The sequence below is a fragment of the Falco punctatus genome, assembly GCF_963210335.1.
Source record: "Falco punctatus genome assembly, chromosome: 13".
In the NCBI taxonomy this organism is placed as follows: domain Eukaryota; kingdom Metazoa; phylum Chordata; class Aves; order Falconiformes; family Falconidae; genus Falco; species Falco punctatus.
This window is the reverse complement of record NC_137593.1, coordinates 1,683,099-1,702,374: the sequence shown is the minus strand read 5'-3', so window position 1 is coordinate 1,702,374 and position 19,276 is coordinate 1,683,099. Positions and strand designations below refer to the sequence as shown.

Genomic DNA, 19,276 nt, shown 5'->3' with positions numbered 1-19,276 from the left:
CTCAACAGTACCCACTACTCCATTTGGCAAAATATTTATTTATAATAAATCCGTTCAAGAGCAGTTGGTCACAGAATTCATTTTACATTTTTCGGCTGTAACAATGCTTTTGGTAGAAGTAAATAAACCGTCTCTTTTTACACAGTGTACAAAAACAAAGAGACACTGAAAGGACAGTTAACAATAAAACACGTGAAAACAGGAAGAACCGGTAAGACAAAGGCAAAAGCAATAGGAATCTGTCTGCGCACCAGCAATGCTGCCATGATTATTTACCCGTACAAATCCTCAGCCCCACTTAGTTATTATCCCCAGCATAGCTCTTAACTGCAGGTTTATGCTCCAGGAGAGGAATCTGATGCGATGTAGCAGCTCCAGTCACTCTTTCACAGTACTGCATGTCAACACTGGGAATGGTTTCTGATATGATTTAGACTGCACACAGTACTTCAATAGAAAAAAGTTAATTACTCCCACTCTGTAGTTCCTGGTGGCTTCGATGTCAAGTCATACATCACCCGAGAAATGCCAGGAATCTTCTTAATCTCTGCCACCATTTTTAACACGACCTATCATGTAGGGAAAATAAAAAAAACTATCAGAAGAAAGCACGCTAAACAGACCCGATGAAAACTACCTAAGAAAAGCTTAAAAACGGGAAAACTTTGACCACACTAACTGTTATACACAGGAGAGAAAGCACCTACAGCTATTAGCATATCACCACCAGTTATGGAATAAAATCAACTGAAACAAAACCTCTAGCTTCACGGTATCTGCAGTTACATTTGGAACTTGCTCATTTTTGGTGCTGATAATAGACCTGGGTGTCGATCACAATACACTTCCCTCAAGGCAGCAGCTCTACAGCTTCAAAACTACTTCTTGAAAGTTCAGCAGGAACACAACACCATTACGTGTTACTATCATTGCCAGATTTTTCTCAGACCATCACCTTCAGCTGAACCGCCAAACATGAACACAAACAGCCTGAGTGAAAGCCCTTTCAAAACCAAAAAGGGAGCTCTAAAGGTAAAAACAAAACAAATAAGAACACCCGCAAAAAGCAGAAAAGGTACCCAAAGGGAAGAGTTTCCATTGAGAGTTACTCTCCAGAGTTCACAACCAATTCATGTTAGCAAAGTATTCTAGACGAGAATTTGCTGATCCTTACAAGTTCAGCTTCCTTAAAAATCCCACAGTCCACAACAATCCCACTTACACGACATGCTGTTTTATAGTGCAAGCAGAAATCAAACAAGACATTGCTCTCTATGGAAAAACTGAAAATTTTTAATCAAATATGATTATATTCCCCATAAACACAGGTATTTTCCACAACCTCTACTATTTTGTAACCACATTATTACCTAGCCTTAAAGTGACCATTTTACATTTTGAATAAGGGGGGTGGGGGTGGGGGGTGGTGGTGTTGGTTGGTTTGGGTGTGATTTTTGTGGTGTTTGGTTTGGTTTTAAACCCAAACTTCCAAGGTCAAATGAATCTTCATTTTATATAATGGAATAGTTTTGCATGGTAACCTTGAATAATTTCTTACTAAATGGGCAGGCTGCCTTAAAGTAGAAGGCTTCAGCTACATACAATTACTAAAGAATGCCTATATGCTTGTAAAGTATATTTAAAAAAAAAATTAAAAGAAAAAAAAAAAGTCAATCCTGTTCTTCAGCTACACTGAATTCCTAGAGAGAGAAAGTACTTGAAACTGGACATGGATAAAGTTTCTCAGAAAAACACACCTGAACTGGACTCCTAAACCCTCCTAGTGACCTAAATAGAAAACCCCACAATTTGAGATGTTAAATAGCAGGTTCCAGTAAAATCAGAAGTGGCAATCAAGGACAATTCTCTAACTCAGGACATTTCCAATTACTAATGCAAAAAATTAATTTCAAAATCCCAAGAATGGTTGGGGTATTCTTTCTTTTTTAATTCTTGGTATTTTGGCTCAACTCTGCTGGAAGGCCTTTAAGTCTGTCATACCCATTTGCCAGCTTCTCACTTTATTAGTTTTTTCCCCAAAATACCACCATATTCTTCCTAATGACTACCATGAAAGAGACAAAAAATTGCAAGAAAATCAAAGTCAAGGCAAGCAATCAAGAGAGAGGGAAGAAAGCCAAAATCAGTCATCTACAATACTAGCTTATGTTGAAAAGAAACTTGAAAACCACATTACCTCTTCTGGAACCTCATTACCAGGAGTTGCTGCAATACCAGTCATAAAATCACTTGTAATAAAAGTTCGAATAACCACAGATCTTTGACAGGAAGGTTGTTTCTGTAAGGGGTCCCGATCAAAATGCAATGGTGTCAGTATTATTGGCATCTGGCTAATTTTTCCGGCATAACCTTCAGAAAATTGTAGTACAAAGTGCATTAATTTTGCTTAAACACACAAGCGTGATAGAAATATAACAGAATTTCCCACGTGTACTTCAAACTATATACTAGGAGCTACATTTACATCTTCTGGAGTCTTTTTGCTACTGCTACCACACCCCAGACGATCGCACTCAGTGCTGCATACACTACAACTACCCAAACTGCCACTTGAAATGATCTTCAGCGTTTGCAGGCATGCAGAAAAAAAAGAACCCAGATAATCTCCTTTATCCCTGTAATTCACTCTGAATGCAATTTATCTACTTTCCTTCCCACTGAACATAACCATGGGGTTTTATCTATCCCCATATCAAGCCTCAAATAAAGAGCTGTTCACAAGTATCTCTGTGCCTTTGAGATATTTAAAAGAAAGCTCGTAAGTATCCCTGTTGCTGGTGGTTGACAGGAAACTGCAGACAATCATTATTTTTTTTTTTTTAATATCTCCTTCTGAAAGCCAATACACAGACCCCCTAATTTCACTGTTTAAATGATCTATAAATTTGAGATTCAGGCGCATGGCAGCCTGCAGAGCCAGTCTAACACTGTGGTGGGCTCTCATCCCCTGCTAGCAGCGGCCCAAGCTGTTGGTACAAGAAGTCTTTTTCACTAAATGGTAACTCCAGTCTTATTTTTGGGAGTGATTCATTCACACAAAGCCAAGTGTCACCAAAAGTTAGCGAGACACATCTACAGTTTTACAAACACAACTGACAAGTGTTATTTTCAACCTTTTGAGGCTAATTTTGTACAAATTATGTTGACAGCCTTGCAAACTAAGTATGTGTTTTCAAAAAGAGATATCCTTTGTAACTTGATTTACAGAAAATACAGGCAAAGTCTGATGAACTGCTTCCCACAGATATCACAACTTCAAATGTAATTAAGTAAAAAAAAAAAAAGTTACTGAACCCCGGAACTACTATATTCCCAGACTCTACCTGTGTACCTTATCACAGGCTATTGAATGTTCCCTGGATGTTAAGGATTTGAAGTATTACTGTCTGCTAGCCTGAAGTGGCTGGGTTTACAAATACAGTTTTTACTTTAAGTTAAGAAATATGAAACCACCACAGACAGTGAGCAGCATCACCATCAGAAACTTAGTATTTGGGATTCCTTCTTCCCACCAAAAAAACTCACGTGATTTGGAAACTATGCCAAGTTTCTTTACACAGTTTATTTACTTGAGGTAAATACTGATGACTGAGATCAAAGAGAAGTAATTCAGCTGACTTTCAGATGGCTAACTACTTTTTGCAGAAGTTGGCACTGCAGTGAAGCAAGACACCTCTGAGCTTCATGACTTGACAGAGGCAAGCCTCAGTCTCCAAAAATCCCCCAAAATTAATTCTGCTAGCAGAAAGGCTAAAAACTCCTGTCCTTCAGCTATCAGCTTCTACAGCTTTCAGAAAAGGCTCTTGCCTGTCATCCCATTGATTTATTAGAGAATCTTGCAGATTTTGACAGCACCACTATAACTACACCCAGTTAGGTCTGCAGGGATCTTGAAACAAAAGTCTAATCCACAGGCTAAGGCGAAGTACCTACCAGACTCCCTGAGAATATTGTGAGCCTCAAAATCAGCTTGACGTAAAGTGCTGAGGACTCCTGTCGTCAGGAAAGTGGGGGTGACATCTGTAGGAGGTTCTTTGACCGGTGGACCGAACACGTACACAACTCTGGAAAACAAACAGGATGGTAGAAAAAAAACACATTTTGAGTACACAGAATAGAACAGATGGCCTTAAGACTGCTTCTTAAGTACTGCAGTGAGGAAAATAAAACTAGGGAAAAAAGCATAATATTTGATTCTGCTCCTTAGCTACTAAGTAGAGCTTAATACAACTTCATGCATATATTCTATAAACATGACATGCATACTAGCTTTGGAAGTCAGATCTATTTATTTTGACATGCATACTAGCTTTGGAAGTCAGATCTATTTATTTTGACATGCATACTAGCTTTGGAAGTCAGATCTATTTATTTTGGTTTGCCAGAGACTAGCAATAGCCCCAGGTATTACTTATTAAAGAAAATAATCCTTTAGAAAAAAACAGAAAGGCTAACTCAGCCATATCACAAAGGGTGTTTTTTCAATTTTACTTTGATGTCAGTAAATGCTAAGATTATTCTAAGAAAGCCAATTAATAAGTGCTTACAATTTCTATCTTCTCTCATAATAGGAAACCGCCAAAAATACCATTAAATTGTAAAACTTATTGTTAATGAATAGCTGTGCTTTCAGCACAGCACGCTAACATTGCAGTTTATAAATCTACAGAACTACATCTATAATAAAATATCTTCTGAATTCAAACCAGTCACATCAGCTTTATCTTCTTAATCTCATTCATTGCATTTTCTGTCTTGCAGAGCAAAAAGCAAAGGATATCATCACCCAACTGGCCTCATACAAGGACTTACTATGACAGATTCACACAAGTTATTTGAGTTTGTAGATACAAACAAAAAATACTTGTCTAAAATCCAAAGCAGAAAAACATGCAAGCTTTATATTCTGTATTTTTGTTTGTAATATAAAGTCTGCAAGCGTAGATGGGCAGACAACCAACTATTTCAGTTCACTCCTCAAACTGCCAGCTTCCGTGTCCCTATAAACAATAATGAGATTCTGAAAACATACCCTGGTAGAGCAGAACTCCCAGAGACGTGGTATGTTCAGGAGGGTAGCATTAAATCCAAAAGAGCTTAAAGACGATAGCCATGCTGTAAATCCAGCACATACTTTATAGTTGCACACGCAATCCTGATTTCGTGCCATCTTTTGTTCCCTCTGCATTTAGTTTAAAGAAGTATCTTGCAATTCAACATCTCACCTTTTAAAAAGAACTACTCTTTCAGGAAGCGTCACTTACGTGACAAAATTAAATTTTGCTATAAGCAATTATAAGCAGTATTATCAGAATGTCTAAAGCTAGGCAAGGAGGATATGCATTCCCCAGAACTGATATATTATCTAAGCAACTTCAGCTGCTAGAAAAATTACAGAATCAAGTAGCTAGAAAATGCATATTCACAAGCTCAATTAAGATTAAACTGCCCAGCTTTGGAGCTCTCCTGTGTGTCACAAGAGCTTACAGTCCCACGTAAATTCTCTTTTTGACACAAAGCAAAAAAATACTGCATGACACCACAACTGATCAGCAGGCTTGGAATGTTTCAAGAAAGATTTTGCTTAAGTTACATTGGATGTTGTCTAATCAAGTGCCTAAAAAAAATTAGGAGGTGGCTATCAATTTCTTCTTCAGGCTAGCAATTCCAGAAATAAACCTGTGTTCTGATTTATTGTGTATCTGTAACCTCTGTACGATACACCTGTCCAACATATAGAAAAAGTATACCATAGAATTAACAGGAGAATGCTTGTGCATGCGAAACTTCCATGTATTAAGTGGATCATTAAAACCAAAGATAATTCGAAATACTTACCTGTTTATGTTGTGGCACATGCGTGGTATGAGTCTGGCAAGAAACATAAGAGACTCCCAGTGTGGAGCATCTTTACTAGAGATCCCGCAAACATAGCTATATGAACGACAGTCACCCTATAAATTGAAAAAAAAAAAATAAAATTGAAAATGAACTTTGCTGCCAAAACAGTTCACTACTTTCCCGTTCATCCTGTAGGTTACAGGACCATATTTTGTGCCAACATTCAGCAGACACCAAGCTGGTGAAATCAGTAGGCTGAGAGACACCAAGTGAGTGAGCAAACAGAGTTAACACAACAGATGATTCAGAATGGAAAGAGTCATATAAGGTGACCAGGGCACAGGGACTGATTACTTATTGGTATCTTCATGACCATCTGAGGAAGGCCTTCGACAAAGTATAGAAATCACCGATGACACTGCTGTTTAAAACAGCAAAAGCTGACTGCAAAGAGTAACGGAATCAATGCACAATTAAGCAGCTGACAATAAAATAAAAGATGTAATTCAATGCTGACAGTGCAAAGAAAAGTACTTTACAGCTACGACTACTCAGTAAAGAAACACCCCAAGTTATGGCAGGCAATTCCATAAGAATTGCCAGATCAGCATTTCTATTCAGTTTATTTCTGTCACCAAAGGACAGCCCACAAAAATGTGTGTGGCATTAGCAAAGGAGTGAAAGGAAAGAAAACATTATGTCCTGGGCAGATCCAGGTGTTCCCCTATCCTGAACTGCCTGCACTGCTCTGGTTCCTTTCCTCTCAAGGCTAAGGATGCAGCGCGACTTGGAAAAGTACAGGAAAGTGCAGCACACATGTTCAAACATAGGAAGCAGGGCAGGTTTGACCAACTTCGTCTCGGACTCCTGAGCCTTCAGAGGGGCAACAGGATTACACTGGCCCAGTCTGCCCAGAGCAGCTGTGGGTGCCCCGTCCCTGGCAGGGCTCAAGGCCAGGCTGGACGGGGCTCTGGGCAACCTGGGCTGGGGGGAGGTGGCCCTGCCCGGGGCAGGGGGCTGGAGCTAGGTGGGCTTTAAGGGCCCTGCCAACACAAACCGTTCTGTGATGATTCTATGATTACAGCAGAGGTCTACCAGATTACAGCGTCATGAAGAAACTACATGTAAGTGACCAGCATTATGCAAACTTAATGATATTCTCAAATGCAACACCTGGCATTTACTTGAGTGCCTATTCAGGTATCTTGACACCTTTGCACCACACCAGCACTGACAAATGACAGTAACGTAGGTATCAACGCCTTTTGAAGTTTATGTTCTTAAAGCTCTTTATTTTCTGATCTTAAAGCAGCAATTATTACACTTCACTGCAGCCTGCTACACTGCTAGGAAGCAGCTTTCAGAACATCCCCTGAATGAATCCATTTACCTGCACTCCCACAGTTTTGATTGGTAACAAGAAGGCATTCAGTGAATGTAGGCTTGTAATCTGCATCAGCTTCTCCTGATCTTCTTCAGATGTACATGCTTTGACCCTTTGCAGCAAAGTATGTGGCTGTGCAATGATGCAGAAAAATAAATTTTAATTAAATAAAACCCCCAAGCGCTCAAACAGAACTTACACAGTGCAAATAAAATTATTATTTAAGTAGCTGTTTTCTTAAATTTAGACTACATTTACCCCTTGGAACTACTCAAAAAATATCTTTCATTTAACGACTAAATTTTAGCACTTTTGATTAGACTGCATGTATTTTAAACTGAAGTTCTCCATAGCCACAGGTGAAACTCTTTTCCTATGCTCATTTTCTCTTTCACAAAGCTATACTTTTCATTTTTGTTGTTTATTTCAAATACAGAACAAACTAACACCCTGTTACCCTATACTACAATTCCGTATGTTTTGAAGGAAAAGCAGATGTAAATACTTTCCGTTCACAGTATTTATCAAAAAAGTTTTGGAAGTTGTTTGAACTTATGCCTCAGAGCAAGCCTCTGCCAACGACTTTTCACCTCCCCACAGTTAGTTCAAGTGAGCTTAGAGTAATCACAAAGGTCATAACAGTGAAGAGATTGAGAACTTAAACATCACCAATTAAAAAGCTCAGGTTTTTGTTTGGGACATCTGGCAAGCATTAGTTCCTCACTCCTGCACTTCCATTTATACATTCAGTGATTGTTAGGGCAGACAAATCTAGAAAGTTACAATTACTTCAGAAAGGGAAAATCTTTTCCTGGTACTACATGTATCTCCAGAAATCTCACCTGCACAAAGTTTAACTAATTTTAAAGCAAAATTTATTTACTATTTGAAAGGTATATAAACTTCCATTTTCCAGAAATTGTTCAATGCTTGCACTAGTCAAGGCACTAAAAATTCTACTGTACTATACAGAATGGCTTCAAGTGAGTTGTACTGGAATGCATTATTCCTTAAAGAGCACAAACAAGTCGTTTTAGCAGCTTAAATCTCATTGCGGGCCACTACAGAATGATCATGCTGATTTCTAATCTGCAGAAAACTAGTAGTTTTGTTACCTTCTTAACACTTGCAGAAAAATCTGCAACTATTTTCAAAATGTTGTTTGTTTCAGGAAAGTCTTTGCACACATAAGGTTCTTCAGCACATATCACTCTGATTGCTAGTCCAGGACCTGCAATGCAAAGTTGAAAAATCATTATACTAAATAACAGGTAACAGACTTTCATCTAAAAATGTGACAGCATCCTGAACAGCAGGTCAATCACTAGGTACAGTATGTTTTGCCATTGTACCTATACTTCAACTGCAGGTTGGTTTTGGGTTTTTTTGTCTTGTAGGGTGTTAAGACAAGCAGTTGACTCCTGAGCAGTATGTCTGTTCAGTACATTTAAGTATTATTTATCTACATCTTAAATTGGCTGGTTGTGTAAAGCAGCAGTGAGTGGTGATGAAGAGTAGTGGACAGCAAGCCAAAGCGAACAGGAGCCCCTTCGCTAAGCAACTGGGATGGAAGATGTGGTTATAACAAACAGTTGAGTCTCCGTTGTTTTTAAAGACCCCTGATGGGTATTTGACCTTTTAGCTACCTCACAGAAAAGCACATGTAATTTTCTGAAGTGTCTGAAGACAGTGGAGAACTGTTGTTATTCTCCACGCAATCATTTTCAAAACAGCAAAAGTCCCCTAGAAAGGCAGGCAGACACGGGCCATTATTTCAAGTAAGATGCATGTGACAGCTCAGGCAGCATTCAGCTGCACTTTACCTACAATTCTTGCTTTGGTTTATACAACTAAAAAGAAAGAAATGCAGCTAAAAGCAAACTCAATTATAAAAATTTTCCTTTAATCACTATACATAACAAAGCTGCTCTCCAATGCTCTTTTCCTGAAAGAATCCTGCTTAAGCTAAAACTCTAAATCCATCAATTTCTTCTGTGTTTTGAGGTAAGTTTTATAGTCCAACATACTGCAGGTGACATATCTTCTGAACAATACCGATACGATCCATAGCCCTTCACTAAGTGGCACAGAGCAGCCCTCATACCTGGGAAGGGATGCCTCGACACCAGCTCTTCAGGAAGACCAAGCTCTCTTCCTAGCACTCGCACTTCATCTTTGTGAAAGTCTTTCAGTGGTTCTATTACTTTACCCTTAAAAAAATGAAAAAGCAATTTACACCCCAGCTTACATAGTCAAACAAAAAGCCTCAAATGTTTACGTTATACCAGTCAAACTGGCCTGCTTTTCACAGCATCATCTGCCAACGCTTGCATAAACACTGGAAAGAATAGTACCCATGAATGTGAGCTTTGTAAGGCAGTTGCAGGGCAGAGGATAAGACAAGGAAGTTTAAGATTGTGCCAGAAGTATCAATGGTTCAATCAGTGTCAACGTAGCTGTAAGGTCAAGCTGGCTCTGTCTTCAAACACTCAGACCTCTCTTGTCTTTGCTAGATGTTCAATCTAAAAGCCTTGAAAATACTTTGTGCAGCAGTAAGTATTACAAGTGTGGATCATGAACAGTTACTCTTCTGTCCTGTGGTTGTGGACTTACTAATAACTGAGCACCTTCCAACAGGGTTATGTGATGTCTCACATGTTGGTTCTTTCTTCAAGATTATTTTATAATAGACTTACAGAGAACTTGCCATTCTAATGTCAGAAAAGGCAAAATAAGGCAGTCTCCTACATTTGCTTCACATGCTAATACTTAAGTGCTCTGCATGGGAAAGGTATTTATAAAGCTTTCCTGGACTTTGGACTAAACAGACCAATTGGGAGTACAATCAAAGGGACAGCACTTGGGCTGTTTATCTTCAGACAGTTCAACCTCTTGTGTTCATATCATCTTCAAGCTCCTGGTCATCATCCATAGCTATCCATGTTGGGCCACTTCAGAAAGATCTGTAGGTTCTTAAATTAACAACTGGCAAACAGATGGTGTGCCATCAGCATACTGCTGGCAGGTAGCCCACGAGGTTACTAGAAGCATGATGCAGAAGCTACTTAAGAACAGAAAGAACTCATCGCTGTAGATACCTGAAGGAATTATCCCTAGATTTCAACACATTTAAATGCAGTATTCTCATTCTCTCTCAAGAGAGAGGTGAATGCTATGGTTGCAGTCGCTGAATGTTACAAGAGGTTTAAGAGGAGAATTTTGGCCCTCTCTCAACAGGAGCTGATCACCTTTCTACTAAAGCAGTGTCACTGCTCTTGCCTAAATCTGTGATGTGCCAGATCTGACCTATCGGCACCTAGAGGTTACCCATTGACTAGTGCTAAGAACAAGATACAACAGAAGGAGTAAGTGACCCATTACACCATCAACTCCAGCTGAACCAGAATAAAGTTGTCTGAGAAGTCTTAAATACTCTCCTGCTAAAGGCCATTTGGTATTGTTCTGGTTCCTTACTAGAATACAAGTTTGTTTTGAGGGTTAAAAAGTAAGAGTGAGGAAACTGCTTGCAGCTGAGAACACCACTGGTCACACTGAATAACCCATGTTCAAACTGCCAGCAGTGCTGGACAAGGCTCAAACAATTCTGACTACTTTGAGAATAGAGCAGCTACAGAGAAACGTAATAAATTGCAACGTGTTACAACACAGCCTAAAGGCCCTCATCAGAATAGGGTCCCATCAACATAGGACAGTTATATCAACAGAACATAAAAGTTCTTCATTTGTGATACTCAGCTTCACATGTGTCAGAACGAGAAGGATACACCAGTATCCTCATTGTCATTTACCTCTTCTCTTAACTTTCGAATCAGCTCTGTGTCATTATGATGAGTTTTGATGACTTCAGCTTTGCCACTTGCAACAAGGGAAGCACTTTCAATGAGATCAGGTCTGAGGGTACCCTGAGCAAGAAAAACCTCTTCAGGTTTCAGATTCATTTCTCCGATAACTTCATTGGCTATCTGTAAGATGGAGAGAAAGAAGAAAAGTGTTCTGATCTACTTTTTGGTTGTCAAAGGTGTAAAGGAAGATAATCAATTGCCCAACAAATGCTACTGAGCTGCAAAAGCACAAACAAATAGGAAAACTAATTATGACATGATCTCACTGCTGAAACAGTCCTATAAACCCATATTTTATTGAACAGAAAATGGAAAAAAGTATTTTTAGACTACGAGAACATCACTGCCTGTCAAATGTTATATTCTCCCTCCATCAGCGACACTGGTAGCTGACAGACAGAAAATAGCTCATCTTCAGCAAAGCAACACCAGCACGCCCCAATTCACGCTACCCACTGATCTGGTGAAAAAACATTACATGGAAGTTTATGCAATAGAAATGAATGGCCAACCAACACAGTATACCTAAACATGATGGTAGATCCACTACAATGCTTGTGGACCATATTTCAACTATTGATTCATTGCCAGAAGTTTTAAGCTTAGGGTAACATATCAATGGCTTCTCAGGTCATCCAAAACTTCTAAGACCACTGATGCCACTGACTGCACAGTGCTTTGGAATGAAGAGTCCGATGTAGAAAATATATCTGAAATCAAGTTACTTAAAAAAACAAAAAAAAACAACAAACCCACCAACAAATAATTATAAACGTTACCTTAACAAAAGTGTCACCAATAATTTTTCTTTTTTCTTCAGGACTTGTAGTCATATTTAAGGTCTTGCTAATTCTTTTACGTGGAGTTCTGTCCTCATCCGAGATAGGCAGAGTTGTTGTACCATTATAGAATGAATGAGCTGCATTCACCACTGCATGAAATAACAGAAATTTTTTGGCAAAGCCAGTAAAGATTTTTTTATGCAAGTTGCAAAAAAAATCACTCTATTGCTTTAGAAAAAAGAAAGTAAGTCATTCCAGTCCTTTGACTATTAACTGCATTGAATAGGGCTGTTCAATACCTCAAGAATTAATTGTAACAAAATATTTTATTTCTCTTACTAACTTACTCTAGAGTGCAATTATTTTCATATTATGAGGCTAGGCAACTGTGTGAAAGTTCAGCTCTTGCTTCCCCTCTTAGATTATAATCTATTTGCTTTATTTTAATATAATTTACAGGATAGTATTCCCCCAAGGGCTTTCTGCAACCAAAATTACACGATGCACTGTTTACTCACGGTATATTATGCCTCTTCGTTTAGAGAGGCTCAGTGCAGAGATCAGTTAGGAGGCTCTTTGGCATCTTTTACCAGCACTGAGCTCCAAGACCTACAGAAGGAGCACCTGCAGCAGAGGGATTCCCTCAATTTATTACTCTGGCAGCCTGCCAGAGCACAGGTTTATTGGTCTACAGAGTGCATGAATAAGATACAGATTTTCCACTAAAAAAAGTCAAAATAAAAGAAGATGTGTGTAGAACAAAGCTTAGACTTTGACACATCAGAATATTGCAGCCCAATTGGCAAGATGCTAATGTGCAAGCTCCCTGCACTGTTTCACACCGTCAGGCTAGTGGAAAGCACTGCTCACCTAGTGCCACGCTTCCTGACCAACACACAGGAGAATCACTTGACAACAGTACTTACACAAAGCCCCAGGAACAGGTAGCTATTACTCATTAAATAAATCAGCCAGGCAGTATGAAGCAGCTTTCAATGTTGGCACAACTCAAACATACATTATTGTCTTCACTGACCTCCTCATACTTCAGGTACCCAAAACCTCTAAACCTTCTCAACAGCCATGACAAGGTACCTTTTGCTCTCTGATAATGTATTGCTCCTTAACAAGCTACTCCAAAAAAAAAAACCACCAACAAAAAACCAAACAACTAAAATTTGCCTATTTAGAAGCCAGGAGAGGAAAGGAAAAAAAAAAAAAAAGCCTTGAGAAAGTAATTTTGGCTATAATAGCATTCAATCACCCAAACGAGCTCACAGTTCAAAAAGAAAGAGATCCAGGACAAGAAATAAAGCCTCAGTGGAGGACTGTTAACCAAGCTGCTGAAGAAAAACACAATCAAACGAGTTTTGCAGCAGCTGAAAAGGATTACTCAACCATCAGCAGAAAAGTAGCTGAGCAGCAGTGACTGAGGCACATATCCACTGCTTTGCTGTGCCCCAACAGAAGATATCAGATCTCAGCAGCTGAAGAGATGGATCAGTTCATTGTATACTCCAATCAAATAAGTAAGGCTTAATATTTTAGGTTTGAAATTTTGTGAATAGGCTAAGGTGGTTCCAAATCAGCAACCACGCTAGCAACTGAGTTGTAAAGTCCGAGAACTACGAAGATCAATTCAAATCAAAGAAACAAAACACTAAATGCACATTTTAGGATGCTGGCCACATCATCAGTAGTATCAAGCACATTTAACAAGACTATGGTACCTTTAACTTGAATCCCAAGTTTTTTGAGTGCCTCCTCCACAGACTGACTCTCTCTTTTGCGCATAAATCCATTATCTATGTGTACAGCTATGACCTGATCTCGGTTTAAAGCTTGGTTCAGAAGAGCAGTACACACTGTTGAGTCCACACCACCACTGAGTAAAACCTAAGAATGAGGAAAAAAAAATAAAAACAACCCCAAAGTTTGGTCAGCTGTCTGAGGAAAGTGTTAACAAATAATTCAGATAAAACTATGAGGATCAGAACAGACTACTGACTTAACTGTCAATGATCGGGAAGCAAACAAGTCGTCAAACAGTGTGCAGACCCAATTGTGCAAACTTTCTAAAACCTGTTTAATGTACTACCCAAATTCACAACAATTCTGCTTTTTTCAAATTAACCTGAACAACTCTGTCATTTTCTGTCACGCTTTTGCAAATAATCTTTCAGCTTCAATTCAATTACCTACCAGGACTTTTGATGAGCCCACTTTCTCTCTGATATCTTGAATGCACTGAAGTTGTCTGTTTTCCACTGTAAAGGTACCACTGCATCCCGCAATATCGTAAAGAAAGTTCTTCAGGATCATTTTTCCATTCACTGTGAGGCTAACTTCAGGGTGGAACTGTGCTCCATACAGCTTTTTAGATTCATTTGCTATGCCTTCATTAGTGCAAAGAAATGAGCGTGACAAAACAACAAAAATTGGAAGTGAAATGCATACCCAAGAAAGTCAAGCATACACTTTGTGAGTGATTTATTTTGCCATTTATTTTGGCAAAAATTACCAATCAAAACTAAAGACTCCGCTTAAGATTAGGAACAAGGGTACTGTTACATATCTAGAACACACAGTCCCTCAGAAGCCAAAGAAAACACTCAGACATCCTAGTAAAACCATTGGGAAAACAGGAGATCAATTACATTTATTTTTTCCTACCACATACCTCATACAACCCTGCAACCAAGCCACACTGACACAGGTGCATCCATGTTAAAAGGGTTGTGCTGGTGAAGCTGTGCAAGTGTCCCTACAGGGGTACACCTGTGAGCACCACTGCTCTCTTTGTTGCGGAGGGTTACTTTGAGGAGTCTCCATACTGCACCTTGCACCAGGTAAGTGGTGGTCTGGCTTGGATTAAAAAAAACAAACAGCAAGGGAACAGCCTAATTACACTGCTCTGTGTTAGACTCCCAGATGCTCTGTATCCCTGTATTTTCCTTTCACTGCTGGAAGCCTGGCTACCACCTCGCCAGCATTTGTTTGCTTGCTTAGGCACGAGGAGCCATACGATTTTGTAAAAGCCCACGGGAAACAGCACAGGAAAGTGCTGCAGATGGGAAAGGTACAACAGCTTGTGGGCAAGAGCAGCCCTGGGGAGAACACGTTGGGGGCATTGGTTTATGAGAAGCTCAACATGACCCAGCAACGTGCACTTGCAGCCCAGAAAGCCAACCGCACCCTGGGCTGCATCCCCAGCGGCGTGGCCAGCAGTCGAGGGAGGGGATTGTCCCCCTCTGCTCCTCCCTGGTGAGACCCCCTGCAGCCCTGCGTCCAGCTCTGTGCCCCAGCATAAGGAGGACACGGAGCTGCTGGGGCGAGCCCAGAGGAGGCCAGGAAGATGCTCGGAGGGCTGGAGCCCCTCTGGTGTGCGACAGGCTGAGGGTTGGGGTTGCTCAGCCTGCAGAAGGGAAGGCTCCGGAGACACCTTAGAGCAGCTTCCAGTGCCTGAAGGGGAATGGCTTGCAGCTGGAGGAGGGGACAGTCAGGTTAAAGGAAGAAATTCTGTGCTGTGGGGGTGGGAGGCGCTGGCCCAGGGTGCCCAGAGCAGCTGTGGGTGCCCCGTCCCTGGCAGGGCTCAAGGCCAGGCTGGACGGGGCTCTGGGCAACCTGGGCTGGGGGGAGGTGGCCCTGCCCGGGGCAGGGGGCTGGAGCTAGGTGGGCTTTAAGGGCCCTGCCAACACAAACCGTTCTGTGATTCTATGAACTCTCATTTCTAATGCCTCTATTAAAGAGGGATTAAAGCTATGTGTGCATACTGCATGCAGCAAACTTTACGTAGCTCTACAAATTTTTTTGCTATCTGAGTAGGCATGAGTTCTAGATCACTTCAAAGCTCAGCCAGAATATAATGAATCTTAACAGTCTTATCTTAACAGCAGTATAGAATCTGTCCATAACAAAATACCTTTAAGTCTTTTAAAAGGTCTGTTTTTCTCAGATTGGCTACCTGTCTGATTTAAGAGCAACATCTTCTCTTTTTTTTTAATGAGAGATGTAAAATAAACTGAGTGAATGCTTTGAGATCTTACTGTCCCAGCAAGTTTAAGACCTCTACAGGTCTCCCACCTCCTAGGAAAGAGATGCACAGAGGCTGCCTGGTTTTGAATAATTTGAGTAGCTTCCAAAAACCTTATTCTAAGGTCCTACATTTTTCTGTGACAATCTGTGTGTAACGTTTGAAACACTGCTTTCAGTACCAACATTATTTTTGCGCAGTTGAACATTCATGCAATATTAAATACAATAACAAGTTAATCAAGCTTTAATAATTAAGCAGTGCTTGACTTTTACTACTACAGTGAAAAACCAAAGAAAAACAACATATTCATACTTTAAAATAACAAAACCTTCACAAAGGTAAATTTTCCTTAAACCACCAATGTAAAAACAGTACAATTGTTTTTCACATCTATTTCTTTCTTTGTTATCACAACAGCACAATGCCCAAGCAAGCACATACAAGTAATTGTTAAAAACAATCCACTTATTTGGCAATTAGATAACAGATATTCTGTTCCCATTTGGTTCTAACTACTGTCCGACATTATCAAAAGACAATTTCAGTATAAAATAATGTCCATTAAAGGAAAAAATTAATACCTGCTATAATGTTCCCAGACTGTGCAACCACTTTGAATCCATCAGCTACTTTATCCACACTATCTCCGTGAGTGAGAAGCACAAGCTCTTCCTTCTGAAGGCCCCTAAACAAAGATTAAAAACCAGAATCAAAAAAAAAAGAACAAAAACCTAACTACCTGCATTTCCAAGATAAACCCTTAGGGATTCCAACAAAAGCCGATCTCAGCTGACCAGGCCCATTTGAAGTAGATGCAGAATTTCTTTCCCAGAAACAGTCATCTCCACCTCCAAGATGCCTCTGTTGGAAGCTGCATAAGTTCTTGTACATCCTTCATTCAAGAGGAATTTAATTCAGAAAGGAGTGTGGTTTGTTTTTTTCATTTGTTTGTGGATTTTTGTGGTTTGTGGGGGGTTTTTTGGGTTTTGTTTTTGTTTTTTTTTTTAACAAACATGCCAATACTGAAGTATTCCCTCTTTGACATGTAGAATCATCTAGAGTCAACCAGGATACTTGGAATCCTGCTTTTTTCAATGAAGTGAAGCTTTCTTGCTCAAAATTGTGTTTTCAGGACAATTTGGGCACCTCAGGTTTAGGCAGCATATAAAGTTCTGCAGTAGCCCTACAGAGGAAGTTAATACCATCGGAGTGTCAGGTATGAGTAGACTATTAGAATTCTTACATGGAACTTGAGAGGCATTGACAAACTACCAAGAAATCTAATTCTGGTTTTATAAAACATCACAAAGCAATTTTAAAGGAAGGTAGAAAACAAATGGTTTCAAGATTTTCTATTACCTTTCAAAAATTGGGTAGGTGCCAGCCAATACAAGAGTAATGTACTGCAAGAGCTTAACACAAAGATTCTCATGTTCCAGTACACTTTACAGTGTCTCAATGAAGATATTCTACTGTGAAATAAGGGGTTTACACAATATTGCAAGCAAATACATCTGCATTTCTAGAGTCAGTTGAAAAGTTATGCCTAAATATTAAAATTACTAACTTGTTTACTCACAAACACAGTTGTAAAAGTTTTATTAGAAATTATCAGGTAAGCATGGGTGCAATTTCACTATTTTCTTTAAAATAACCTTCCTCTCATCCAGACACCAATTTCCAGACTGGTATTACCAATATTATTTTGATCACTTAAAATGCCTATTCACCTGAACAGAGAACACGTGTTATCCAGAGTAATGTTGAACACTCCATCTTCTCTAACACTCTTCTTGTGCACCGTACCTCCAAATACCTTATTCATCATCTGTCAAAACAAAAAAACTACATGAAAAAGCACCACACAATCTAGTACCACTTTACACCTCAGTCAGCCAATGACTGACAACAGCTCTAGCCCTTCACTACATACCAATCTAGTTTTTCAGGATTATACTTATTTAATATATTGTTTTCCAAAATGACAAGAATTCTATTCAAAATTAATCATTTTTCTGTATTGGGCTCATTCCCTTCTGCCAGCATAACCAGAGACTGCTGCCGCACATGATGAGCAGCAGAAATCCACAACAGTAGACAACAGGTAGAGATTTGCAAAATAACGCATACTTAGTGGTGTACCTCTACTTGCACTTACAAACGGCTGCTCTGCAAATCAGCTGAGTATCTGAGGCCAGTTATCGTAAAAAACAGTTAAGCTGCTGAACAAAAACCTCAATCATCCTTCAGTTAAGGGCTCTCAGATAGGCTGGAACTTCTCAAAATCTGGCTCCTCAGTGCTGGTGAACCAGTCAAAAGCTGGAGTCTATTCCCTTAGTGCTATTTTTGTAACTTTATAATCCTTGCTATATTGGAACAGTACAATTGTCAGCCAGGTGTTTTTCTTTCCAAAACCTCACCTTGTCATTTGGAATTAAGATATCTGCATTTTAGATTTCACAAGTCTCAAAATAAAGACTTTTTTCCTTGCAAACATAACTGGCAACTTAAATACTTTTAGTTTCACCTTCCAACTACTTTAATTTTCAGAGACTTAAGGCTTCATTTTAGACCTAATTTGATATACTTCCTGCGCTTGACTGATTTCAATCTTTTATAATGAAGTAGTAGTGCATTAACACACACACCTGACCCATTCCTGTAAAGGCAGCCTTAAGGGATTCCCCTGCTTGAGGGTAGCTAACCTGATTTTCAATTTCCTCAACATTTTAAGGCACATCTTAACATAACACACATCTCCCTTTAGAACAGGGAGTGACAACGTTGTTTCCCTAATTACCAGCCTTTCTAAAGGAGTTTTTCCAGTCATTATTCAGCACCTCTGAAGGCCTAGTAAATTACTAACCCTGGAAATAAACAAGAAGCACAAGCAGAAGTCATGCATCTAATCCATCCCTTGCCTCCTTGGAAGTTTGTTTCTTCACTCAGCTTGGATCCACTAGATCACTGCAGGATCACCAGTCAGTCCCAAGGTAAGTAAGAGTGATTAAACACCCACCCACCCAAACACTTAAGAACATGCTAGAAACATTCCATACTTGAAAACCAAAGGGAAACACTATTTCACTTGTGTCCATGGCATTGTCCAATACCAACCACACAGAATTAGTAAACAACTGCCAAGTTATATTTATTGCAACAAAAAAGGCAGTGTGGAGCTCAATTCACAGCACTTAAGCAAAAAAACATTTATGCTATTGATACGGCAGAGCAAAGAGAGGAATACACAGTATGCTCAGTTTAACAATTAGGACTTTAAAAGTATCTTTTGCACATGCAGCATACTGCTTATATTTGAAAAGCAGGTCCTTTAGCAGGTCATCTTCAG

At 39.5% G+C, this 19,276-nt stretch overlaps 1 protein-coding gene across 1 annotated transcript in view; it reads right to left on the bottom strand.

The window, feature by feature from the left end:
* Positions 1 to 18: 18 nt before the first annotated feature.
* The window catches only part of GMPS (guanine monophosphate synthase), a 29,515-nt gene continuing 10,257 nt past the window's right edge, over positions 19 to 19,276 (bottom strand). The window contains exons 4-16 of the mRNA XM_080410220.1: positions 17,658 to 17,755; positions 16,509 to 16,612; positions 14,094 to 14,287; positions 13,622 to 13,787; positions 11,889 to 12,040; positions 11,056 to 11,229; positions 9,351 to 9,456; positions 8,362 to 8,477; positions 7,253 to 7,378; positions 5,860 to 5,975; positions 3,955 to 4,085; positions 2,198 to 2,370; positions 19 to 569 (exon numbers count right to left, since the gene is read on the bottom strand). Coding sequence (XP_080266346.1) covers positions 468 to 569; positions 2,198 to 2,370; positions 3,955 to 4,085; positions 5,860 to 5,975; positions 7,253 to 7,378; positions 8,362 to 8,477; positions 9,351 to 9,456; positions 11,056 to 11,229; positions 11,889 to 12,040; positions 13,622 to 13,787; positions 14,094 to 14,287; positions 16,509 to 16,612; positions 17,658 to 17,755 — 1,758 coding nt within the window. The 3' untranslated portion in view covers positions 19 to 467. The remainder of the gene's footprint in view (positions 570 to 2,197; positions 2,371 to 3,954; positions 4,086 to 5,859; positions 5,976 to 7,252; positions 7,379 to 8,361; positions 8,478 to 9,350; positions 9,457 to 11,055; positions 11,230 to 11,888; positions 12,041 to 13,621; positions 13,788 to 14,093; positions 14,288 to 16,508; positions 16,613 to 17,657; positions 17,756 to 19,276) is intronic.